Genomic DNA, 27,705 nt, shown 5'->3' with positions numbered 1-27,705 from the left:
CAGTAAAGTGTTCATTTTTGGTTTGTCATAATGAGTTTTGTCCACTTTCTTCTGTCTTTTGCACTTCAAGTCTGAATTTGCATGTTGTCCAGGTCTTAAACATTGTCAGTTCACCAGGATTTTTTGTTGCCTTCAAACTGGTTTCTGTTCTGCAGCATCTGTATATCTTTTGCTTTTATGACTAAGTGCGTCTTCCCCTCTTCTCATCACATAACTAATCCATCTCAAGACACGAAATCACAGTCTGTTTTCCAGCCTTAGGACTGCATATCATAGCATTATTGTCTTTTGTTAAAAAAACTCCAATAATGAATCTGAGTATTTTCTTACTACTATTCTCCAAAATCTCATTCCTTTTCTTAATGAGTGCTCATGATTTCACAGCTTGGAGAAGCACCGGTCATATACAAGCATGGTAGAATTTTTCTTGATGTACTGGAGGAATAAGTGTATAGATCAATAACCCAGCATTTCTTTTTGCATTTCATCCAGGATTTTTCTTTTTGCCTTTTGAGTACCTACTTTACAATCCAGTATACTGTATTGTAGAAAGTAGCAGAAATATTCTGCTTATTCCAAGGCCTGTCTTTTCACCTCAAATTCTTATATTTTTCTTTGCTGATTGCCCTTTTGGTTATATAGGATCCCAGGCTCTATTTACCTTTAGAAGTCTTTATCCTATCCTGAGATGTCATCTATTAGCCTTAAAATATTGTATTTGACCATACACCACTCTAATGGCATCTACACAGAATTGCATTTTTCTTCCTTAAGTTAAATCCCTGGAAGTGGTTAGTGTCATCAGTGCACCTCACAGGGGTCACTAGAGAGGTGTACTCTAGGCATTGCGTAAGGATCTTTGCAATGTTCCTTGGGCCCATAGCTCCACTTGATTTATATCCTTCTACTTTACTTCCTTTCTTCCATCTAGCTTTTCAAACTCTTTAGAATTATACTTCTGTGTAACTGTAGGGTTTTTGCCTCCCAGTTCCCAGGCTAGATGGCCCAAATTCATTAATCCAACCCAATCTAATACTAGTTCAACATAGCCTTCTTATTCTTCTTAGGTCACCTTAACCTTCATTTTGATTACATTAGTTTTCAGTCTTTTTGTCTCCATTCTACATACTGTATTTATTTGTTAAGTATTTCTATTTCATCTTCCTTTGGATTCTGCTGGTAAAATCAGGTCATCTTCATACAAAACCTCTGTCTTCACTGTATGTTTTGTGCTATGATGTTCAGTATTACCATCACATGCTCAATTTTCTTTTTTTGGTTCTTTGTGCTATTGCAATGCCCACCTAATTGCTCATTTTGATACTTTGATAAACATTTTCAGTGGTACTTCTGTTGTCTTTTGATTATGAGGATTTCATCTCTAGTGGACTTTTATGGCTTAATAGGATCAAATATAATTCTTTCACTCTATGATCTCATCATTTCTAACATGTTTTCAGATGTTGGTCAGTTGGATTTTTAATAATTCTTGTTTTATTCCTAATGGTACAGGAATTTTCCTTATGATCTTGTTTAGATTGGTCGATTGTCATCTTGACTTCTTCCCAGAATTATTTTGTTCAGTAGATTATCAAATCACTCTCACTGTTATTCTGTTATTTATTTCCTTTCTTTATTTTCATTTTGTTATACAGTATAGTAGTTTACCACATTCTTCATCTTTTCAATTTTTTCTTAACTAGTCATATTCCAAAAATTTCATTTTGTATTCCATTCCTTTAAATCATCCCTCTAGCTCATGCCACTTGCCTCTCTTCATATTCTCCATATATACCTCCTTATTCCCTTTCCTGCCTTTCCTCTATTAGAGTACATGCTACATGTATATGCAGGCTGCTTCATATTAGATAGAAAATAATTTAGTTCATAATAAAAACTTATTTTTAGGGGACCAGAAGCAGTCATCCCAAGTACAGGATGGACAAATTGTGAGAGAAGGAAGTCGGGACTTGACTGAAGCTGACCTAAAAACCTATTTGCAAGAATCTATCCACAATCCAAAAACAAGTGCCTCTGTGTCAAGGGTTGCATCATTTTCTATTTTGGCAGCTCTTGACAACAAGATGAAAAAGGGTGAGCAAATTGTAGCATGAAATGGTTTCATTTTAGATAGTTTATATATTCATAGAAGTAGATAAACCAGTATGAAACCTTTTGAAAGTCTATTCTGAATTCTTTTCATTGAATTTTGTATCCTTGGGTTATAGTGGAGATGCGATAAAATCATATTTTTCTGCTAGTGGAGAGAAATTAGCTATTATTATTATTATTGTTATTATTATTATTATTATTATTATTATTATTATTATTATTATTATTATTACAAGCCAATCTTTTTTGGGAATGCTAAAAACTGCAAACTTATAGGCTCCAATAAGAAAAACAGTCCAGTGTGAAAAAGTAAAGAACAAATTATAAATGTGAAGTGATAAGAAATAGAACTAGTTAAGATGAATAACAATGGTAAAAAATAAGTAACAATTAGATTACGGAACAAGAACTGTCAACCTTCTTACCAAAAAAGCATTTGAACCAAGTTTGAACATTTGAAGCTCCTCCAGTTGAAGTGCGGGATTAGGAAGATCATTTCACAATTTGGTCGCTGCTGGAATAAGTCTTATAGAATATTATATGCTATTGAGTCTCACTGAAGAAAAGGCTCGACTGAGAAGTTACTGCATATTTAACATTGCATTGTGGACGGTATGGGTGTAGACCTGAATGGAAAAGATTGCCAATATTATGAAAAACCTTGTATCACATGCAAAATGAGCTTGTAGAAGGTTGATGGCAGTTACTATTATTCAGATCATGTATAATGAATTTGATACACATCAATTTTTTATCTAACAATCAAAGATGAAAGTCTGCTGCTGAAGATACAGAAGAACAATATTCAAATTTGGCATTTATGCAAGAACATAACAAGTACTTAGGCAGACTACAAATCAAATTACTACTCTCAGCAATTGCATTCAAAAATTTTACCAACAGATCTTATAAACTAGAAAGTATAGCTCATAGAAATTTGGTGGTAATGTCAGGGCTAAAGCTACCTTAACAACCTTCGTGTAATGGGATAACATTGTTGATTTTACAACAAGGGACAAAAGAAATTATGGCTAACTTGCAGAATAAACCAGACAATTTAGAAGCTAAGAAATTAATTGCCTTAACTAAAAGAAAAGAAAAATGAAGGTCAAGTGAAAGATTCTTAATTTCCTTGATCTGAAAGGTGAACTAATCAGGTCAGCTTTGTTAAAGTAGTAATAAATTCCATTGTGTCTAGTTCTATTTATGTATAATGATTTATATCCGAAGATTAATACCACTTTGCTTCTGTAATTGGTGTCCTTTTTTTATAGGTTTAGGTGAAGTTATGGCTACTCAGTCTGAAGAGGCAGATAGCCCTTCAAATCTTGTATCAGGAATCTTTGAAGCTAGTCATATGGCTTCACCAGTGCTCCCGCAGTATCATCCAAAGCAGTTGATGGAACTTCTGAACTCTGGGAAAATTCGTCGTGTCAAAGCCATTCTTGCACACTTAGTGAGGTAAAAATATTCTGTCAATCTTTTTTTTATAAGCACACTAAGGTCAAGAATGGGCTGTTTGATGATATGGTAACTTTGACTTTAATGATTCAAAGTATTCTTGACTTGAATTGTTTTAAACATCTGCGAGAGAATGTATTGCACTTTTGCCAATTCTTGAGTTAAGAAATAGTTACTAGAAAATATTGTTTTTGGATTAGAAAGCAACCAAGTTTTTGTCTGAGGGACTATTTTACACATTCAGTAGATTATGGGTCCTCCATAAACATTTTATCTTTCAAGTATAGTACATCAAACTCATTGCAGTTAACTTGAGTCTGGTCAAGCCCATATTTTTACATAATTTATTACTTGCAGTATTTTTATTTGCATTGGTTATCACATACAAGTCAATGTTACATGAGTGATATTATATCTTTCACTCTTACTTTCAACCATATTTGTCTTATACATTTTACAGAGTTCAAGTAGTTGTGGTAACTAATGTCTGCCAAGAATACAGTCTTGGCTAGATTTGTACAAATAGCTATTGGTCTGGGAGAAGCTGAAAATTTTATCAAGTAATTCACTACATTCTTTGGGCAGTTGATTAGATTTAGATGTTAATGCTGGATTTTTTCTATGCTTTTATTATTGTCAATGATTTGCTGTTTTCTTGAAGAAATTATATATTACTGGGTAATGCTCTGCTCTCTTTCTTAGGTTTTGTAAATGAAAATGTAATTTATGCAGAGTTTTTAAAAGTTTTAAGTAAAGTAACAGATTTGTAAAATCTTGATTTCCCTTACTAGCTGTGTTGAGTACACTATTGGTATCTATAGTCATTTGTGCTATCTGGGTTCAAATACTCAATTGATAAATTTACATCCCCATCGTTATTCATTAATCTATAAACTGCAGTTATTGGCAGTTAGAAACTGTGTGCAGCCCATGATTTTAATCTTACAAATTCCTTTTTCTTACGTGCCAGTACCAGTTATTAGTTGTGACAAAAATAAACTGGAAACCACTATAAAAATACAATGTAAATGCCATACAAGTTAATTGCTTTAGAAATCAACTTTGAGTATCGGCCTAATTTTTCTAACCTGGGGATAGTGTTCTTGTACATTAGGGTCTAGTTAGCATTTGTAAATATGCACAATGTATACAGTTCTTATTCTGTAGGTAAGTTTTATGTGCATTTTGAAGACACATGTGTAAAGATTATTTGATTTTCTTACTTGCACATTGTATACAGTTCTTATTCTATAGGTAAGTTTTATGTGCATTTTAAAGACATTTATGTGTAAAGATTTTTTGATTTTCTTACTCTTAAACGTAACATGATACTTTTTTGACAGTTGGGAAAATTCAATTTAATAATTTAGTTAAGTTTAAGGATGGTATAAATGTATTCAAAGTACTATTGCTATGAATTGAAAAAAATATTAGGATAGTATAGGATTCCTTATTAGTTAATATTTTTTTATATTATGAAATAAATTTATTCCTATTCTTGACAGGTGTCTATCACAACTGGGTCAACGCAGTGTTGAAGCTGCAAACCGTACCAGCGTTTCTGATGGTGATGATAACCGTACCCGTACCTGGTCTCGATCAAGGACGCTGTCTATGTCTGGAAATCAAGGTGGATCTGTAAGTGTTTAAAGTTTTTGTCATTGTTAATTGAAGTAAAATCTTTGGATGGTTCTTGGAAGTATCTTTTAGCTCTGAGTCACCAGTGAAGATATGTAAACTTGATTAATGATGATGATGATAAGCTGTGCAGTACTGAAGTAGTATGTAGATAGTGACGAAGAGCATTACTGTTCTTCTGAAAGTATCACTTCAGCAGGCGTTGCATCAGTTGTTGCAATATCTTTGTTGTCCAGAAAGTACAGTACAGTACAGTAACATTTATTTCTCCTGACAGAGTAGTGCCCGTGTATTCTTTTTTTTTCTGGTGAGGAACATAGTGATCGGCAATTGCTGATGCTACCTTATCTTATGCTTAAGGGTGTTCTTATAATCTTCCATGGCTCCATCAATTGCATTTCTGAACTGCAACACAAATCGTTTATCTGCAGGTCCCAATCTTCAGCCAGTGTCTGAAGTTCTTTTGTTTTTCTTGCTAGAGTTTAAAGCCGTTATATACTGTTAGGCCAACTTTCTCTTCTTCCCCAGGATCTTCATGCACTTCCTCTGTGTCTTTATTTGCAAACTTCATCATCTCTGTCAGATCTTCAGGTCATTTACATTGTCAGTATTCATATCTGTGAAGCCATCTCCTTCAAGCAATTTCACCAACCTAATTGCCTTATATATTGGTGGATTTCGTTAGGAAAGAATCCTTTGTAATCGTTAACCACTTATGGCAACAGTTTCTTCCAGCAATCATTGAGTGTTCCTTTCTTCATCTATTTTATGTTCTTCTGGATATTTTGGAGTCACAGTGCTAGTAGAGTACTCCTTCAGTGAGAAGTTATCTGATCTATAGACTCGACCAAATTTTGCAAGGAGTTTTGAGTATAAAGTGTCTTGAATGCACAATTAATGCTTTGACCCATTGGTTTAATCAGTGATATCATTTTCGGCAGTAAGAAATCTACTTTTATGCCCTTGTAATACAGGTCGATAGTTCAGTAACCAGCATTGTCCATTAGAAGCAGCATTTCAAAATTGATTCCTTTTTCGGCAAGATAAAGGTTGACTTTGGGGTTGAAGCACTGATGAAACCAATCCAAAGTCAGTGTTTTTGTATCCATGCCTTTAGGTTGTGCATCCAATCCACTTGCAGCAGGGCCTTATTTTTTTTGTTTTCGAGGGCTCTTGGGTTTTTGGACTTATAAATAAGCACAGGTTTTATCATAAGTCATATAGCATTTCCACACATTATAAGTGTAAGGAAATCTGTAAGCCTTGAATCCAGGACCTGTAGCCTCCTCCTTCATAATGAAGTCCACGATGACATACCTTTTCAAAAGAGGCCAGTCTTATCCATATTGAAAATTTTCTCACGAGAATAGCCCCCTTTCTTGATAATGGTTTGGAACATCTCCTTCATGTACAGTACTCATCAGAGGCCAGTTTGTCAGCAGAGGGAGCTTCTCTATACACTGACACACTTAAGGTAAAAAATCATTTAAAATTGATCAAACTAACCCTTGCTGACATTAAATTTGGTTGGTTTGGTGAGAGATGCTTTAGATGCTCCTGATTCTGGGTCATCGTCAGAGCCATCCATAAACTTGTTGTGTGTTGTGTTGGTATACTGTGCAATGTTCCTGTTTCTACAGTTACTTATACAAAGGGCTAATTCTGAATCCACCTATACAAATGGTTAATACTGACTCCATCCTTATGATGACATTATTGCAATAAGTTTCTACCTTTATCGCTGGCTGGTTAAAAGTGACATTTGCCATTGTCCTTATATTCTTTTGGTCTCTCTTGATTTAGTGAAGAGTAGATTCGTTGATGTCATAAGGGTGACTTACATCTGCATAGTTTCTTCCTTCCTTAAGCATATCAAGGAGTTTCAACTTCTCCGCAGTAGTAAGCATCTTCCTCCGACACTTGGGTTAACTGCCAAAAGCCCTAGAAGGTGTAGGATGTTTAGGTGGCATCATAAGGTTTAACAGCAATTCATAATGCTAGCCAAAAATGCCAAACAAATAAAAACTACACCACAGATGAAAAGGCAGAGCGATAAGTACGTAGGGTTAGTAGCAAACTGGACAGCTTGAAATAATGAATGCTATAGTTTGCTTGAGAGTAATCCCGTAGTCCAACAGCTAATAAGCAGCCAGGATACATTCCACGTGCTCTGATTCATTGTGTCTCGTATACCAGTGCCTTGAAGTAATCATCTGGTTAAGTTAGGGTACTCTACTCACTTTTCCTGAGTTTTCTTTTTCATATAGAAGAGCAATACTTTGTGAGCCTATGGCAAATTCATATTTTCTTCGTGATATACATTGCTTTCTCGCTACCGAACTAAATTATTGTTTTTTTATTTATTACTGTAGTAACTTACTTTATTGATTTATGGGCCCTAAAAAGGCTATTTTCTACAACAAAAGGATAGGTTAAATCTGAAAAGTATAAAACTCATCTACACACAGAAACTCATAATGTAAAGTGGAGTTTTCAATATAGATTTACATATGATATGCTTATGAATCTGCAAATTTCTGAGGGTTCCGTAGGTGAACTGCAATGTGGCTAGGGATTACTGAAGATGTACAGTATATGCTTTATGTATACAATATTTAGGTTTTTTCATTAAAGTGAAAACATTATTATGAATTAGTTTCTTGTACAATGAGAAATCATAGTACTGGACTCCAATTAAGACTTGATTTTAGCCCTGTATGTTTTTATTTGTCAATATTTATAAGTTTATTAATGTGTCTTTCCAGTGTAGCAGAGATGGACGAGGTTCTCCAACTTTATTGCCTGAAGAACTAACGCTGGATTACATTGAAGTAACATCTATACCTCCTCTTCCTTTGTGGCTCTTACTTGAGGCTGATAAAGACACACAGACTCATCAAACAAAAAAGACAGACAATAAAGAGGAAGTAAGTTTTTGCAGGCGACAAATGTTTTCTTATTATCATTAAATATCTTTGAGTTACTCTGAAAATTATTTAGTCTAGTCGTAAGACCAAATCAATCAAAGAAATAAACTGAATAAACAAGTAAATGTAATGAAAGCTGTAGAATTCTGTCCTCCCATCATAGAATAAGATTCTCCCAAGTGTATAAAAAAGAGAAAAAATAACTTGACACCAACTTTAAATTTATTCACATCAGCATGGTGGACTGTCGAGTGTTGTGATAATATCTCTTCCAAAAATAAAAGTCTGCTTTGAAGTATCTGCTCAATTTTAGCTAATGATATCAGGCTGTATAAAATATTTTGTTGTGATACTCCTCTCTTTATTTTTATCCTTGATGCAAGATAACTTCTAATAATTTTGTTGGCTTCAAGAATTAGAATAAAAGACAAGTTACGGTGATTAATGTTGGTATTTTGGTTCTATTTGTTGTTTGTATTACACTTTCTTCTAATATTTGGAATATTATTTGATTTTACAGACCTATGCTGAACTATTTGGAGCCCCTGCAATGTCTACTGAAGATGACGATTTGATGCTAGACGATGATGAAGTTGACGTCGGTGGTGGACGACGGAAGTCTCTTACTCATGAAGTTAAAAGCATTGCCTTCTTTGGTCCACGTCAGGTAAGAACTAAAATATTTCCCATTTAATTCTATTCACAATCGTAAACTTTTCAGTCTTTACCCATTGCATGTCCAATATTATTTCCATAAAATTCCTGTAAGATACTCTTGCTAGAGAGGTATTGGGTCCTTTGACTAGGCAGACAGTACTACATCAGAGCCTTCTCTCTGGTTACGGCTCAATTTTCCTTTGCCTACACATACACTGAAAAGTCTGACTTAATCTTTCCACATTCTCCTCTGTCTTCATACAACTAACAACACTGAGATTACCAAACAATTCTTCTTTGCTTAAGGGATTAACTACTGCAATGTAGTTGTTCAGTGGCTACTTTCCTCTTGGTATGGGGAGAAGAGAAGGTCTTCTAGGAGAAGGACACTCCAAAATCAAACCATTGTTTTCTAGTCTTGCGTAGTGCCTTGCCTCTGTACCATGGTCTAGCTTATATATGAAAGATTATATTGATGTTGTTACTGTTCTCAGAATACAGTACAGTATTTTAATTGTTCATAAATTCCCTAGTAGTTTATTTCCTTATTTACTTTCCTCACTGGGCTATTTCTCCCTGTTGGAGCATTTGGGCTTATAGCATCCAGCTTTTCCAACTAGTGTTTTAACTTATCAAGTAATAATGATAATAATAATAATAATAATTATTAAATAGATAATTAAATAAAATTAAACATTCCCAGCAGTGGCAAGGTTGATCAGGGAGCAATGACATCATTTGTCATACTACTTACAGTGATGTTTTGTATCGTAACTAAGAAAGGAATAAAGGTAGGAAGAAATAAAAAATTGCATTAGAAAGCTGACAAAATTTTCTATATAGCACTTAAGTTACATTATTGTTTGACGCCAAAGTGCGTCATCGGATCCTCAGAAGTTTAAGAATGTGGCGGAAAAATAGTTGACCACTAAACAATACCCTACCCAAGGTAATACATTTTTAACATTGATGTAATAAGACTTAATATATGGGGGATTTATTAGATTTCTAGTTCTTTATGGAATTAAATGCTATGACACCTTTTAGAAAAAAGACGTAAACTGAGATTTTGTTATTGAACAAAAGCAGGTACTGTATCATGATATTCAGCAGCTTTCATGCTTAGTCAATGTAAAAACTGTGTTATTTAAGTGAATCTTCCCTTTATTCATTAGCCTACAATGTTTCTTGAAGCAAAACTTTGGTAACAAGATAGAAAATATCAAGAATTTGCCCGTAGTATATTCCATCAATGTTATTAGTACTACTGTACCCATTTTGTGCCTGTGGATAGCCAAAAGTTGGTACTCACATCATTTTGATGTAACAGTTTGGTTTCTTGTTCCACAGGGACAAGATTTCGTTCATTGTACATCTGAATTTTCTTAGTATGTACATTATGGTTTTTTGAGGGATTTGTCTGTTTGAATTCTGGATAGTTGAACCTCAAGATATCATGTGTATGTTTTATGAATTATGGATAGTTGAACTCAAGATGTCATGTATGTTTTCTGAATTATGGATAGTTGAACTCAAGATATCATGTATGTTTTCTGAGTTATGGATAGTTGAACTCAAGATGTCATGTATGTTTTCTGAGTTATGAATAGTTGAACTGAAGATGTCATGTATGTTTTCTGAATTATGGATAGTTGAACTCAAGATGTCATGTATGTTTTCTGAATTATGGATAGTTGAACTCAAGATATCATGTATGTTTTCTGAGTTATGGATAGTTGAACTCAAGATATTATGTATGTTTTCTGAGTTATGAATAGTTGAACTGAAGATGTCATGTATGTTTTCTGAATTATGGATAGTTGAACTCAAGATATCATGTATGTTTTATGAATTATGGATAGTTGAACTCAAGATGTCATGTATGTTTTCTGAATTATGGATAGTTGAACTCAAGATATCATGTATGTTTTCTGAGTTATGGATAGTTGAACTCAAGATGTCATGTATGTTTTCTGAATTATGGATAGTTGAACTCAAGATATTATGTATGTTTTCTGAGTTATGAATAGTTGAACTGAAGATGTCATGCATGTTTTCTGAATTATGGATAGTTGAACTCAAGATATCATGTATGTTTTATGAATTATGGATAGTTGAACTCAAGATATCATGTATGTTTTCTGAGTTATGGATAGTTGAACTGAAGATATCATGTATGTTTTATGAATTATGGATAGTTGAACTCAAGATGTCATGTATGTTTTCTGAATTATGAATAGTTGAACTGAAGATGTCATGTATGTTTTCTGAATTATGGATAGTTGAACTCGAGATGTCATGTATGTTTTCTGAATTATGGATAGTTGAACTCAAGATATCATGTATGTTTTCTGAGTTATGGATAGTTGAACTCAAGATATCATGTATGTTTTCTGAATTATGGATAGTTAAACTCAAGATATCATGTATGTTTTATGAATTATAGATAGTTGAACTCAAGATGTCATGTATGTTTTCTGAATTATGGATAGTTGAACTCAAGATATCATGTATGTTTTCTGAATTATGGATAGTTGAACTCAAGATGTCATGTATGTTTTCTGAATTATGGATAGTTGAACTCAAGATGTCATGTATGTTTTCTGAATTATGGATAGTTGAACTCAAGATATCATGTATGTTTTCTGAGTTATGGATAGTTGAACTCAAGATATTATGTATGTTTTCTGAGTTATGAATAGTTGAACTGAAGATGTCATGTATGTTTTCTGAATTATGGATAGTTGAACTCAAGATATCATGTATGTTTTCTGAATTATGGATAGTTGAACTCAAGATATCATGTATGTTTTATGAATTATGGATAGTTGAACTCAAGATGTCATGTATGTTTTCTGAATTATGTATAGTTGAACTCAAGATATCATGTATGTTTTCTGAATTATGGATAGTTGAACTCAAGATGTCATGTATGTTTTATGAATTATGGATAGTTGAACTCAAGATATCATGTATGTTTTATGAATTATGGATAGTTGAACTCAAGATATCATGTATGTTTTTTGAATTATGGATAGTTGAACTGAAGATGTCATGTATGTTTTATGAATTATGGATAGTTGAACTCAAGATGTCATGTATGTTTTCTGAATTATGGATAGTTGAACTCAAGATATCATGTATGTTTTCTGAATTATGGATAGTTGAACTCAAGATATCATGTATGTTTTATGAGTTATGGATAGTTGAACTCAAGATATCATGTATGTTTTATGAGTTATGGATAGTTGAACTCAAGATATCATGTATGTTTTCTGAATTATGGATAGTTGAACTCAAGATATCATGTATGTTTTCTGAATTATGGATAGTTGAACTCAAGATATCATGTATGTTTTCTGAGTTATGGATAGTTGAACTCAAGATATCATGTATGTTTTCTGAGTTATGAATAGTTGAACTGAAGTTGTCATGTATGTTTTCTGAATTATGGATAGTTAAACTCAAGATATCATGTATGTTTTCTGAGTTATGGATAGTTGAACTCAAGATATCATGTATGTTTTCTGAATTATGGATAGTTGAACTCAAGATATCATGTATGTTTTCTGAGTTATGGATAGTTGAACTCAAGATATCATGTATGTTTTCTGAGTTATGAATAGTTGAACTGAAGATGTCATGTATGTTTTCTGAATTATGGATAGTTGAACTCAAGATATCATGTATGTTTTCTGAACTATGGATAGTTAAACTCAAGATATCATGTATGTTTTCTGAGTTATGAATAGTTGAACTGAAGATGTCATGTATGTTTTCTGAATTATGGATAGTTGAACTCAAGATGTCATGTATGTTTTCTGAATTATGGATAGTTGAACTCAAGATGTCATGTATGTTTTCTGAATTATGGATAGTTGAACTCGAGATGTCATGTATGTTTTCTGAATTATGGATAGTTGAACTCAAGATGTCATGTATGTTTTCTGAATTATGGATTGTTGAACTCGAGATGTCATGTATGTTTTCTGAACTATGGATAGTTGAACTCGAGATGTCATGTATGTTTTCTGAATTATGGATAGTTGAACTCGAGATGTCATGTATGTTTTCTGAGTTATGGATAGTTGAACTCAAGATATTATGTATGTTTTCTGAGTTATGAATAGTTGAACTGAAGATGTCATGTATGTTTTCTGAATTATGGATAGTTGAACTCAAGATATCATGTATGTTTTATGAATTATGGATAGTTGAACTCAAGATGTCATGTATGTTTTCTGAATAATGGATAGTTGAACTCAAGATATCATGTATGTTTTCTGAGTTATGGATAGTTGAACTCAAGATGTCATGTATGTTTTCTGAATTATGGATAGTTGAACTCAAGATATTATGTATGTTTTCTGAGTTATGAATAGTTGAACTGAAGATGTCATGTATGTTTTCTGAATTATGGATAGTTGAACTCGAGATGTCATGTATGTTTTCTGAATTATGGATAGTTGAACTCAAGATATCATGTATGTTTTCTGAGTTATGGATAGTTGAACTCAAGATATCATGTATGTTTTCTGAATTATGGATAGTTGAACTCAAGATATCATGTATGTTTTATGAATTATGGATAGTTGAACTCAAGATGTCATGTATGTTTTCTGAATTATGGATAGTTGAACTCAAGATGTCATGTATGTTTTCTGAATTATGGATTGTTGAACTCGAGATGTCATGTATGTTTTCTGAACTATGGATAGTTGAACTCGAGATGTCATGTATGTTTTCTGAATTATGGATAGTTGAACTCGAGATGTCATGTATGTTTTCTGAATTATGGATAGTTGAACTCAAGATGTCATGTATGTTATCTGAACTATGGATATTTGAACTGAAGATGTCATGTATGTTTTCTGAATTATGGATAGTTGAACTCGAGATGTCATGTATGTTTTCTGAATTATGGATAGTTGAACTTGAGATGTCATGTATGTTTTCTGAATTATGGATAGTTGAACTCGAGATGTCATGTATGTTTTCTGAATTATGGATAGTTGAACTCGAGATGTCATGTATGTTTTCTGAATTATGGATAGTTGAACTCGAGATGTCATGTATGTTTTCTGAATTATGGATAGTTGAACTCGAGATGTCATGTATGTTTTCTGAATTATGGATAGTTGAACTCGAGATGTCATGTATGTTTTCTGAATTATGGATAGTTGAACTCAAGATATCATGTATGTTTTCTGAATTATGGATAGTTGAACTCAAGATGTCATGTATGTTTTCTGAATTATGGATAGTTGAACTCAAGATATCATGTATGTTTTATGAATTATGGATAGTTGAACTCAAGATGTCATGTATGTTTTCTGAATTATGGATAGTTGAACTCAAGATATCATGTATGTTTTCTGAATTATGGATAGTTGAACTCAAGATATCATGTATGTTTTATGAATTATGGATAGTTGAACTCAAGATGTCGTGTATGTTTTCTGAATTATGGATAGGTGAGCTCAATATTTCATGTGTTTTCTAAATCTTCCAGAATTAAAATTGGCATCTTTTGTAATAGGAATGATTTTAAAGTGATCACCATGATTGCATTATATGGTGGGTGAGTAGTTTGTAAACCAAAAGTTGTGATAGAATATAAATTTGACAATGTTGTCATTCTTCTCTTGAAATTCAAAACCAATAAGATTTTTTTGGTTTTTACTTTGCACCTCAAGTTACTTATCTGGCAAAAATATTTTGCTTTTTACTTTGCACTTCAGGTTACTTATCTGGCAAAACGTTTTTGGTTTTTACTTTGCACTTCAGGTTACTTATCTGGCAAAACGTTTTGGGTTTTTACTTTGCAATTCAAGTTACTCATCAGACAAAAAGTTTTGGGAAAGTATCTACCATTTGTATTAGGTCGTATTAGTTTTTTTATAATGATGACGGGGGAAATTACAGTATATTACCTTCCTTTTTTATTCACGAATTGAGGTTTATGCTAATTCATTCTAATGCGAGGTATGTAAGTGCATACTGTATATAGTTAAGGTTTTGGAGATTGAAGCAGAAAAGGGCGGGCAATTTAGGAGGATTGTGAGAGAGAGAGAACTGGAAAGAGATTGGACAGGGTAACAGAGTGGAAAATATCTAGGCAGATATGAAAGAAATATGTGTAGGTGAAGCAGAGGAAATAGTGGGAAGAACCAGAGGATATAGTTGTTAAAAGGAGAAAAGGGGTCGTGGTCAGAGAGTTGCAAGAGTCAGTTAATTGAAAATCAAATGCATTTAAGAACTGGAAAGTAAGGTATCCACAGGAGGCAGAGGAGAATGATATAGAGAAGAGGCAAAAGATTTGATGAGAAAAGTAGGTATAGCCATTGGAAGAGTGGTAGAACAATTGAATGAAAGGCTAGGCATAAGGGAAGGAGAAAGGATATAAGATTTCAAACTTGAGGAATAAGCAAAGACAGATTTGGGGCAAGTGCGAGTCATCAAAAAAATAGATATATTGTCAGTCTCTAGAGCCTTGTCCTGATAGGGTATTAGCACTGTCCCTTGTTTCTGCTATTTACGAGTGACCTTTAAACCATTCCCTCAGCTAGAAAGGTTTTACACCTTTTACTATTGTTATGTTCCCTTTGGTCTCTTGCTACTTAGTTGTCCAACTTATTTAACTCTTTATCTTGCTTAAATTTTCACCTCTCACCCAAAAAAAAAATTCTTAAACTTAGACATAGGTTTTGGTGGTCCTTTTTCATCATTTTGTGATAATGATATTAAGAAAAGTGTACACTGGCCAGTTTTATATTCATTAGTGATACCAGTAATTTTCCACTTGATAAACGTATAGCATGTAAATAACTTCACTTACGCTCATATAAAGGGTCTTAGTCTAGTTCAACTATTTTATTATTTTACCTTACAAAGTTTAATATTTTTCAATATTAAACTTAGCCGGTGATCATATAGCTGTCAGCTCTGCTGCCCGACAGAAAAACCTAAGGACAAAATACGCCAGCGATCGCTATACAGGTGGGGGTGTACATCAACAGCGCCATCTGTCGAGCAGGTACTCAAGTACTCCATGTCAACACAGAACCAATTTTCTCTCTGTCGTGCCACTGGCAAGACCTACTAAATACGCTGTTGCTTTCTGGATTGATTTTCACGTTATTTGGTGAAGTATTCATTTCTGGTTATTAGCTTTCGCTGTGCAGAGGTTATCTTCAATACTTCCTTGCATTCTTTTATTGAATTTTGGATTATTTGTTGACGACTTGGATAGATTTTGAATTCCCCCTTTGACTAATTCAAGATGTCTGACCCTTCTCAAGTCCCCAAGTACAGGAAGTGTAGCGCTAGGGACTGTTCAAGGCGTCTTCCGAAGGCCTCTATCGATCCGCACACCATTTGTTCCAATTGTCGGGGTAAAACCTGTCAATTGGAAGATCGATATGAGGAATGCGTTGGGCTTTCGGAATTCGATTTTCAAGAATTCCTGAAATATTCACGTAGGCTAGAGAGAGATAGAGTCAGGAGGAGTTCGTCTCGCTCAGTTGATTTTTCCTCTCCACATGCCCCACAACCTATTCCTTCCCCTGTAGTGGTTGCTCCTGATCCCCCTTCTAGCACTCAACAACCTTCGATGGCAGATATGATGCGTGCCATCCAGGCTCTGGGTGAGAGAGTCGAGTCATTGGCGAGTGACCGCAACCAACTCATGGCTGACGTCAGGGAGTTGAAGGGTAAAAGTGCAGTGGGAAGTGAAGTGGTTAGTGCAGTGAAAAGTGTTAGTGTTACGCATGAGGGTGCGTCTGTTCGTGCCTGTCGTCCTCCCAGTCCGGGACCTCTTGCAAGCTCCCAAGCCCAGGGGAGAAGCAATGTCGTACGACCAAAGGGTTCGACAGGCTTTAATCAGCGGACAGACGTTCCCTCCGTGGTTTCGGACGTATCTTTCCCAGATCGTCCCACCCACAAGAAGACGAGTGAGCCCGTTCATTCCTCGTCTGCGGAAGAGGTTTCACGCCAGAAACGATGGACCAAGGTCTCACGGCCTCTTAAACGCAAGGTCCCTTCCGCGCAAGTCCAACGGCCCAGGTGTAGCCACTGGGTCAGTTCGGACTCGCTGCAGTCTTCCGACGACTGCACACCTCCAAAGAGAGGCAAAGTGGTACCGCAACAGGCAGTAACACCGTCTGTTGCCGCACCCGCTGCTGTAGACCCTAAGTGGTCTTTGCTACAGTCTATGCAGACTCAGTTAGCTTCTTTCATGCAGGAGTATCGTGCGGAGAAGGTTGACGCTGCACCCGTTAGCCTACAACCTACCACGGTTGTGCGCCCAGCAGACGCTGAGGCTGCCTGCTCCCGCACTCCAGCTGTGAGAGTTCCTCCACCCATGCGCAGTGTACCCTGCCAGACGCATGTTGACGTTCACCGACGCACGGAACCCTCCGTTAACGTTCGCGTGTTACCACAACAACAGGAGGGTGGAGTTAAGTTGCCGTGTTTTGACGCTGTGCGTCAACCACCGCAACCCACTGTGGTTTCCGCTACTCAACCGCAGTCAGGAGTAGACGCCTTGTGTCCCCACACAGCTATGGTTGTTGCCAGTTCACAGACTGACCAACGTTTCCATGACGTTGGGTCCAGTGCAGCCACGCATGCACCCGTGCTGCCGGACTCAGCCGCCCAGCTTTTACCTACTCCTTTGCCGCTTCCTCCTCAACATTCAGACGATGGACCTCTGATGATGACGAAGCTGCACATCTTGACGACCAACACACGGACATCGACGAACCCAAGACCACGCCTCCCTCCTTAGACTTTAGGAAAGTGCTTGCGCTGTTCAAGGATTTATATCCTGATCAGTTTGTGTCTGCAGCACCACGCTCGCCTCCCTCTGAGTTCGCTTTAGGCATGCAGTCATCCGCACCTGCCTTTACGAAGCTCGTACTCGCTCGCTCGTCCAAGAGAGCTTTAAGGGTACTGGGAGATTGGTTGCAGTCCAAGAAGCAGCTTGGGAAGACAGCCTTCATGTTTCCCCCGGCCAAGCTTGCTTCCAGATCTAGCGTCTGGTATGCCACGGGAGAAGTTCTCGGCTTGGGAGTTCCTGCCTCTGCCCAGGGCGACTTCTCAAGTCTGGTAGACTCTCCCCGCAGGCTGGCCATGAGACGCTCCAAGATTTGTTGGACTCCTTCGGATATGGACCATCTTATGAAAGGAGTATTTCGAGCATTCGAAGTCTTTAACTTCTTGGACTGGTGTTTGGGAGCGTTGAGCAGGAAGACCTCCCCTTCTGACAAGGAAACTTCCATGCTCATTATGTCCTGCATGGACAAAGCCATACGGGATGGTTCTAGTGAGCTTGCGGCTTCTTTCGTGTCCGGGGTCCTCAAGAAGCGGGATCACCTTTGCTCCTTCTTGTCAGCTGGAGTCACCCCATGTCAAAAGTCGGAACTTATGTTTGCTCCGCTCTCGAAGTGTCTCTTCCCTGAAGAGTTGATCAAGGAGATTGCCGCCTCCTTGATCCAGAAAGACACTCATGACCTGGTTGCGTCATCCGCACGCAAAGCCACCCCTTTGCCCTCCGTGCCTAGACCCAGGATGGACACTCCAGCGTCAAGGTTCATTCCGCCCTTTCGTGGCAGAGCCTCCAGCAGAGGAGGTGCTCGTGCCGAAGGTCAACGTGGGAGCAAGAAGAAGGGTTCCAAGTCCTCTAGAGGCAGAGTCTGACTGCCACCTTCTTCAGACAGCAGTGGGAGCCAGGCTCAAGAACTACTGGCAGGCCTGGGAGAACAGGGGCGCAGACGCACAGTCTGTGAAGTTACTCAGAGAGGGGTACAGGATTCCATTCTTGCGCAAGCCCCCCTCTAGCAACAACTCCCATCGACCTCTCTCCCAGGTACAGAGAGGAGGACAAGAGACTAGCTTTACAGCAAGAGGTGACTCTCTTACTACAAAAGGGAGCGGTAGTCATAGTCCGGGACCATCAATCCCCGGGCTTCTACAACCGTCTCTTCTTAGTGGCGAAGAAGACAGGAGGGTGGAGGCCGGTGCTAGACGTCAGTGCTCTGAATGTCTTTGTCACAAAGCAGACGTTCACCATGGAGACGACAAAGTCGGTTCTAGCATCGGTCAGGAAGGAAGACTGGATGGTCTCGTTAGACCTAAAGGACGCTTACTTTCACGTCCCCATCCACCCAGATTCCCAACCTTTTCTAAGGTTCGTTTTCGGGAAGGTTGTATACCAGTTTCAAGCCCTGTGCTTTGGCCTAAGCACGGCACCTCTTGTTTTTACGAAACTGATGAGGAATATTGCCAAATTCCTGCATTTAGCAGACATCAGAGCCTCCCTCTATTTGGACGACTGGCTTCTAAGAGCTTCGTCAAGTCGTCGCTGTCTGGAGAATCTAAAATGGACTCTGGATCTGACCAAGGAATTGGGTCTCCTGGTCAATATGGAAAAGTCCCAACTCGTCCCATCCCAAACTATAGTGTACCTAGGAATGGAAATTCAGAGTCAAGCTTTTCGGGCTTTTCCGTCGGCCCCCAGAATCAGTCAAGCCCAAGAATGCATCCAGAACATGCTGAAGAAGGACCGATGTTCAGTCAGACAGTGGATGAGTCTGATAGGGACGCTTTCATCACTGGACCAGTTTATCGCGTTAGGGAGACTCCACCTCCGACCCCTTCAATTTCACCTAGCTGTTCACTGGAGAAAGGACAAGACGCTAGAAGCGGTCTCAATTCCTATTTCCGAGAAGATGAAGTCGTCACTGACTTGGTGGAAGAACAACATTCTCCTCAGGGAGGGTCTGCCACTGGCTGTTCAGACCCCCAACCACCACCTCTTCTCTGACGCATCGGACACGGGCTGGGGTGCGACATTGGACGGTCGGGAATGCTCGGGCACGTGGAATGCGGATCAAAGAACGTTGCACATCAACTGCAAGGAGCTACTGGCAGTTCATCTGGCCTTGAGAAGCTTCAAGTCCCTCCTTCGAGGCAAGGTGGTGGAGGTGAACTCCGACAACACCACAGCCTTGGCGTACATCTCCAAGCAAGGAGGGACTCATTCGATGACGTTGTACGAGATCGCAAGGGACCTCCTCACCTGGTCAAGAGATCGAAATATATCCCTAGTAACGAGGTTCATTCAAGGCAACATGAATGTCATGGCAGACCGCCTCAGCCGGAAGGGTCAAATCATCCCAACAGAGTGGACCCTTCACAAGAATGTATGCAACAGACTATGGACCTTGTGGGGTCAGCCTACCATAGATCTGTTTGCAACCTCGATGACCAAGAGGCTCCCAATTTATTGCTCACCGATTCCGGACCCAGCAGCAGTTCACGTAGATGCCTTTCTTCTGGATTGGTCCCATCTAGACCTTTATGCATTCCCCCCGTTCAAGATTGTCAACAGAGTACTGCAGAAGTTCGCCTCTCACGAAGGGACAAGGTTGACGTTGGTTGCTCCCCTCTGGCCCGCGAGAGAATGGTTCACCGAGGTACTGCAATGGCTAGTAGACGTTCCCAGAACACTTCCTCTAAGAGTGGACCTTCTGCGTCAGCCGCATGTAAAGAAGGTACACCCAAGCCTCCACGCTCTTCGTCTGACTGCCTTCAGACTATCGAAAGACTCTCGAGAGCTAGAGGCTTTTCGAAGGAGGCAGCCAGAGCGATTGCTAGAGCAAGGAGGACATCCACTCTTAAAGTCTACCAGTCGAAGTGGGAAGTCTTCCGAAGCTGGTGCAAGTCGAAATCAGTATCCTCAACCAGTACCTCTGTAACTCAGATAGCTGACTTCCTTTTATACCTAAGGAAGGAAAGATCTCTTTCAGCTCCCACGATCAAGGGTTACAGAAGCATGTTGGCAGCAGTCTTCCGTCACAGAGGCTTAGATCTTTCCAACAACAAAGATCTACAGGACCTCCTTAAGTCTTTTGAGACCTCGAAGGAGCGTCGGTTGGCCACACCAGGTTGGAACTTAGACGTGGTACTAAGGTTCCTTATGTCAGCAAGGTTCGAACCACTTCAATCAGCCTCTTTTAAAGATCTCACTTTGAAGACCCTTTTCCTCGTCTGCTTAGCAACAGCTAAAAGAGTCAGTGAGATACACGCCTTCAGCAGGAACATTGGATTTACATCTGAAACGGCTACATGTTCCTTACAGCTTGGTTTTTTAGCCAAAAACGAACTTCCTTCTCGTCCTTGGCCCAAATCGTTCGATATTCCAAGCCTTTCTAATTTGGTTGGAAATGAACAAGAAAGAGTACTATGCCCTGTAAGAGCTCTTAAGTACTATTTGAGACGTATTAAACCATTACGAGGACAGTCAGAAGCTTTATGGTGCGCTATTAAGAAACCTTCTTTACCTATGTCGAAGAATGCAGTTTCTTATTATATCAGACTTGATTCGAGAAGCTCATTCCCATCTGAATGAGGAGGACCATGCTTTGCTGAAGGTAAGGACACATGAAGTTAGAGCTGTCGCAACTTCAGTGGCCTTCAAACAAAACAGATCTCTGCAGAGTGTAATGGATGCAACCTATTGGAGAAGCAAGTCAGTGTTCGCATCATTTTACCTTAAAGATGTCCAGTCTCTTTACGAGAACTGCTACACCCTGGGACCATTCGTAGCAGCGAGTGCAGTAGTGGGTGAGGGCTCAACCACTACATTCCCCTAATCCCATAACCTTTTTAATCTTTCTCTTGAAATGTTTTTTATTGTTGTTTTTTGGGTTGTCCGGAAGGCTAAGAAGCCTTTCGCATCCTGGTTGATTTGGCGGGTGGTCAAAGTCTTTTCTTGAGAAGCGCCTAGATTAGAGGTTTTGATGAGGTCCTTTAGTATGGGTTGCAACCCTTCATACTTCAGCTCCTAGGAGTCGCTCAGCATCCTATGAGGATCGCGAGGCTCAGTAAGGAAGACGTACTTAAAAAGGCAGAGTAATTGTTCAAGTCGACTTCCTTACCAGGTACTTATTAATTTTATGTTTGTTATTTTGAATAACTGCTAAAATGAAATACAAAATACTTAGCTCTTAATGTTAACATATATGCTGGTCTCTACCCACCCCCCTGGGTGTGAATCAGCTATATGATCACCGGCTAAGTTTAATATTGAAAAATGTTATTTTCATTAGTAAAATAAATTTTTGAATATACTTACCCGGTGATCATAAATTAAAGGACCCACCCTTCCTCCCCAATAGAGACCCAGTGGGCCGAGGAGAAAATTGGTTCTGTGTTGACATGGAGTACTTGAGTACCTGCTCGACAGATGGCGCTGTTGATGTACACCCCCACCTGTATAGCGATCGCTGGCGTATTTTGTCCTTAGGTTTTTCTGTCGGGCAGCAGAGCTGACAGCTATATGATCACCGGGTAAGTATATTCAAAAATTTATTTTACTAATGAAAATAACATTTTTCATATAAGTAATACCTGTAATTCTCTGCTAGATAAATTTTTCAACTGTAAATAACTATAGCAATTTTGTTTCTTTTCAGACTCAGATTTTAGCAGCCCTGCTAACTCATACACACTTACCAGGACTATCTAGTTTGGATCAGATGCATTTGTTAGCTTTAGCTGATACTGTTGCATCATGCAATGTGGACTTTGCTGATCGTTTCGACATTAATTTAGCAAAAGAGGCTTTAGCAAAGGAGACATACTCCAGAGGTGCCACTGATGAGCCATCAATGGGTATGTTTTCATTGAAATATCTCTTTTTTATAATAGAAATATGATTAGTGTAGTATTTATTTTTGGGGGGTATGGTAATGAACAATTTTGTTGGTTAGGTGCTGTTTATGTAAAAGTTCAAGATTGCTACTAGAATATCATTTAGAAAAAGTTTGATACTAATAGTTACTGAGAGTATTTAATGGCAATAATTTAACCACCATTACTGTTTTCAAACCTTTATACATCTTTGAGTACTGTACAAGCTTTTATTTTACGTATGGATAATACCAGTAAGTATTTTAGTTTCTGGAGTATAATTCCAAAATTCAAAAGTAAGATATTGCTGAAATCTTTATAAGGTGAGAGTGATAAAGTTATAGTTTGTTCCTATACAAATACAAGTTTTCTTCCTTTAATTTGGAGATTGATGCAAGCGCAGCTGAAACTCGAAAGTTAAAACTTGTAAAGCTGTGCTGGCGGTAGCGAGTAATGGGAAAATCCTACCCTCCTTGCCAGTACACTGCACAGTCAGTTTGATTGTAGCTGGCTAATAACACCGACGTACAGTACTATCATCGTCTTTTCAAACTTTGCTTTTAAAGATTTCTTCAACTCTTGGACAAGTTTCGTGGCCGGGAGAGTCGCCTGTTTCCTTTAGCAAAACAGGTAACCAGATCATGTTCCCGTTGACGACGCTGTGCTGTGCCTTAGGAATTCCCTGAGGTTACAGGGTTCTCCCTCCAGAGAAAGGCTAGCCTTAGCACTTTTTCCCTCAAAAGGGTATGAACTTCATTGTCTTATGATGTTGTCATTGGATCTGAAATCAAGCAGCCGGCTAATATTCCGCCCTTGAGCCAGACTTGTAACACACTGCTAGTTTGATAAGAAGAAAGTATCGGGAAACACAAGTTCACCTTCCCAAAAGTGGAAAGTGGATGCCTTGTAACAAGATTGGTTAAATCTGGACATGTATGCATTTCTTCCAATCTCAATAATTTGGGTAGTAAGAAAAAAGTTCAGAATACACTATCTTCAAAGTCAGGTGAGTCCCTTTAGGTCGAAGAGAGACTGGTATACAAATATGTGGCCTCTGTTGTCAGTGTCTCCAAGGAGATTGCCTTACAGGACCAATCTTCTCAGACAACTAGTTTTGAAGTCAGTTCGTGCAAAAACCCACACACCCGGTGCTACATCTGATTGACTGTTGACCATAATCTGAGAGAAAAGGAGACTTCTGTGTCCTCCAGATTTTCTGTTTTATGTTCCGAAGCAGTCCACCAATAATTTGAATTAGACATTGGAATGTATATTGTGATTCATGCAGGTCCAGGAGTGTTTCAATATCACAACCTTGTTTATGCTATGTTGTAAAGTTTCTACCACAGTTTTTCATATCATTTATTGTAAATTGTCTATTGCAGCTATTAAGAGTTATAAGTTCTTGCTTAATACTGTACTCAATCATCTAGGAGTAGATTTATTTCTTTGTTGTTTGTTAATGACAGATCTGCTGTAATGTTACTAATCTTTAGATATTTTATATTTTTTACTATAACTTCTCATGTATAGTTTATTTATTTCCTATCTTCACTGGGCTATTTTCCTTCTTGGGACCCCTTGGGCCTGTAGCATCCTGCTTTTCCAACTAGGATTGTGGCTTAGCATAATAATGATGATACTAATAATGTTGAGGATGCTTTAAGGTCATTTGTAGTTGCAAAATCTCCTATTGTCAAAGCAGTCTATTGTAATCTAGATTAATGTCGTTGAAGTATCTAAAGATTTTGTATTTTGAACCTTTGGAGGATCTTTTTTTTAATATTTTACAGTTATGGCAACTTTTCTCTTAGCTTTGGCTCGGCTAAATTTATGAGTGAGCTACAGTCACTTTCTAATACAGTAATGTGGATTTTAGGGTTAAGAAAATTATTATATCCCTTTTGCCTACCATCTATGCTAAAAATTATATCAAGATGAAAGATCTTCCTTAATCTTTCCACTTTCCCTCTTTGGAGAGGAATTTCTTTTATATATCTGAAAATAGATTTTGTTGACCAATAAGGGCATTCAAATCTTACTCAGACAAAAGGGAACACATAGGGGAAAGGTTTTTAACAGGTTTGTGGTACTGTGTTAGGATTTCAGGATGTGTCCTCTCCAAGAATGCTCTGTTGTTTCTTATTAGAAATCTATTGGCAGAAGTTTACAGTAATACCTCGACATACGAGTGTCCCAACATACGAGAAATTTGAGATGCAAGGAAAATTTCAAGCAAATTTTTGCCCCGAGGTACGAGACAAATTTGAGATACGAGGATACAAGATGGTTCCCTATGCGGCCGTTAGGTGGCAGAGTGGGCGACAGGCTGCTCACGAGGACAGCATCGCTCGCTCTTTCCCGTCGGATCTCCGTTGCGTAAAGTTATCTCCGAGCATCGTCCGTAGTGTTTGCATTTTTTATGTGTCCCTATATTACTTATTGTACTGTACCATTGTGTTACCAAATTATTTTAAACTTGTGATATTCTGCCAGAAGTCTGTTGAAAGTATATTTTTTTTTTGAAGTATTAGAAACCAACTAATGCTCTTCCATGTTTTGCATTATCATTGCAGATTCCCTTGACGACTGTGGTCTTCGGTTTCTTTTAGCAGTGCGCCATCACACATATTTACTTAGATGCCTCCCAATAGCACAGCGGGCTGCTTTACAGAAAGCTGGAATTGGCTGTCACAACTTTGTTTGGGCATTCCATTCAGAAAGTCAGGAAGAACTTTTGGACTTCATACCATCTGTTAGGCATGTAAGTGACTGACTAAATGTATTGTGATGAATAACGTAGATATTGCACAGGTTAACTGCTTTAAATGTAGGATATGGTTTGACGTGACACTAAATAAATTTTGGAATGTTCATGTATTCGGAAATTTACTTTATTTGTAACTGCTATTATTTATATAAAGGCCACTAACTAAGGAATAGGCTTTAATAGCAATATCCATATGTGATACAGGAAGTTCATAATCGAGATCTTTATAGGGTAAGTATTCTCTTAGTGCTACACGTAATCCCGTACAAGGATGAAACTTGAACAAGTATTCAAAGTCTTCATTTACAACATGCCCCCAATTAAAGATGTAATGAGGTAATTAGGACTATACAGTAATTGACTGCCCCCAATTAAAGATGTAATGAGGTAATTAGGACTATACAGTAATTGACTGATGATATGAAAAAGAGACCTGGCCCGCAGACTCCTGCTGATGATGACAGCCGTCATTAGACTAATTGATGTGAACGTAGCCCCCACAAATCATACCCGTGAAATTTATTATTTATGTATAATAACAATAGAATTATCAACCTTGACTCATGAATTAAATTATATTTCCCACTCTGAGGGAAATATCTTTTACAAGTTCCAGTGTCCTGAAACAGAATTCTCCCATTTTGACTAAAGGGAAATAAACATAAATACAGTTTTGCCCAATCCCTTCATTTGCACTACATACATACATATATATACCAAGACACTTCACCCAATTTTGGGGGGTAGCCGACAGCAACAAATGAAACAAAACAAAAAAGGGGACCTCTACTCTCTACGTTCCTCCAGCCTAACAAGGGACTCAACCGAGTTCAGCTGGTACTGCTAGGGTGCCACAGCCCACCCTCCCACATCATCCACCACAGATGAAGCTTCATAATGCTGAATCCCTTACTGCTGCTACCTCCGCGGTCATCTAAGGCATCGGAGGCAGCAGCAGGGCCTACCGGAACTGCGTCACAATCGCTCGCCATTCATTCCTATTTCTAGCACGCTCTCTTGCCTCTCTCACATCTATCCTCCTATCACCCAGAGCTTCCTTCACTCCATCCATCCACCCAAACCTTGGCCTTCCTCTTGTACTTCTCCCATCAACTCTTGCATTCATCACCTTCTTTAGCAGACAGCCATTTTCCATTCTCTCAACATGGCCAAACCACCTCAACACATTCATATCCACTCTAGTTGCTAACTCATTTCTTACACCCGTTCTCACTCTCACCACTTCGTTCCTAACAAACCTAACTGTACCTCTATCCCTGCTATGTACCGTCCATTATACTGTCCAGATTCTTATCTTTTTCTTTATATTGTACTGCACCTGCAGGGTTTTCCCCTCATTGTACATGGAACTAAAAGGTCTCCCAGGTCCCAATGCAATTAGGGATGAGGTCCAAGTCTTTTTCTCTATAGCAGAAAGATATATAAGTTCCAGGAAGGCCCTCGGCCTCCCTTGGCTCTCTTATACTGTATGCAAATGACCTTGTGTACATAGTCGAATCCAGGGAATAAGGGTTAAAATGGAATAGAGAGAAGATTGAAAATAAGCATAAGCTCAACAAAGCTATTGGTCACTTTAAAGGAAAATAAAAATATAAATATTTGATAATGAGGGAAGTGACTATGTAGTAATTGTGGGAAGGTATAGGTAGTGAACTTTTCACTATGTACCAAATGTAGTTAATGATGTCACGAGATGTTTTGCATTTTAAAAATATACATAAAGTAAAATATTTTGATGCCTTAAAAATATAAGAATATCAAATCGAGAATTTAAAAGAGTTGAGAATCCTGTTATAATAGATGGGCAAAGCTTAATAGAGGTAGAACACCAGGATTACCTTGGAGATGCTTTGGACTGTTAAGTGGGAGTTGAGATTGCAGTAAGAGATTAAGGGTATAAGGGACAAAATGGAGAGAGAGCAAAGATGTATGATGGATATAGTTGTACTGCTGTATATGTAGCAGAGACATGGTTAATGAAAAAGATAGTGTAAGAGATTTTCTTGATGGGTGACTAGAATATTAAGCCTCTGACTTTAGAACAGTGCAATCATGATATAAACAAGGAGTAGGTGGTGTGATCCGGTGTCCAGAAGCTGCAAGAAAAGGTTGAGAACTCAAAAGATTTAGATAATTTGGATGTGATGAGAAGGGATGATGAAGAGATTGACAAAAGAACAGTTATTATGGGAATTGTAGAGCAAAGACCATTAGCAAGGCCATCATATTATGGAAAAGGGTAGTAGATGAAGACCTGTACTTAATGGGGTTTCATGAAGACAGAGTACAGTACAGGATAGAAGAGATTATACTGTAGAGAACTCATGAAGAGAATACATGTATAGCGAACCCATCCTGTAAATGGAAAAGAGCTAACATAAAAAAATATTCTTGATGATACGTTGTAAATGCAAATGTGTTTGT

At 37.9% G+C, this 27,705-nt stretch overlaps 1 protein-coding gene across 5 annotated transcripts in view; it reads left to right on the top strand.

Annotated features, from left to right (window-relative positions):
* LOC137649990 (dmX-like protein 2) overlaps nt 1-27,705 on the top strand; it is a 232,196-nt gene that overhangs the window by 97,829 nt on the left and 106,662 nt on the right. For all 5 annotated transcript variants that reach the window (XM_068382995.1, XM_068382994.1, XM_068382993.1 and 2 more), the window contains exons 24-30: nt 1,909-2,094; nt 3,387-3,573; nt 5,079-5,211; nt 7,977-8,138; nt 8,659-8,805; nt 22,274-22,472; nt 25,067-25,254. In XM_068382995.1, the coding sequence (XP_068239096.1) occupies nt 1,909-2,094; nt 3,387-3,573; nt 5,079-5,211; nt 7,977-8,138; nt 8,659-8,805; nt 22,274-22,472; nt 25,067-25,254 (1,202 nt within the window). The remainder of the gene's footprint in view (nt 1-1,908; nt 2,095-3,386; nt 3,574-5,078; nt 5,212-7,976; nt 8,139-8,658; nt 8,806-22,273; nt 22,473-25,066; nt 25,255-27,705) is intronic.

This window comes from Palaemon carinicauda, chromosome 11 (assembly GCF_036898095.1).
Source record: "Palaemon carinicauda isolate YSFRI2023 chromosome 11, ASM3689809v2, whole genome shotgun sequence".
NCBI lineage: Eukaryota > Metazoa > Arthropoda > Malacostraca > Decapoda > Palaemonidae > Palaemon > Palaemon carinicauda.
Note: the sequence above shows the minus strand (reverse complement) of the source record. Positions and strands in the feature narration are given on the sequence as shown.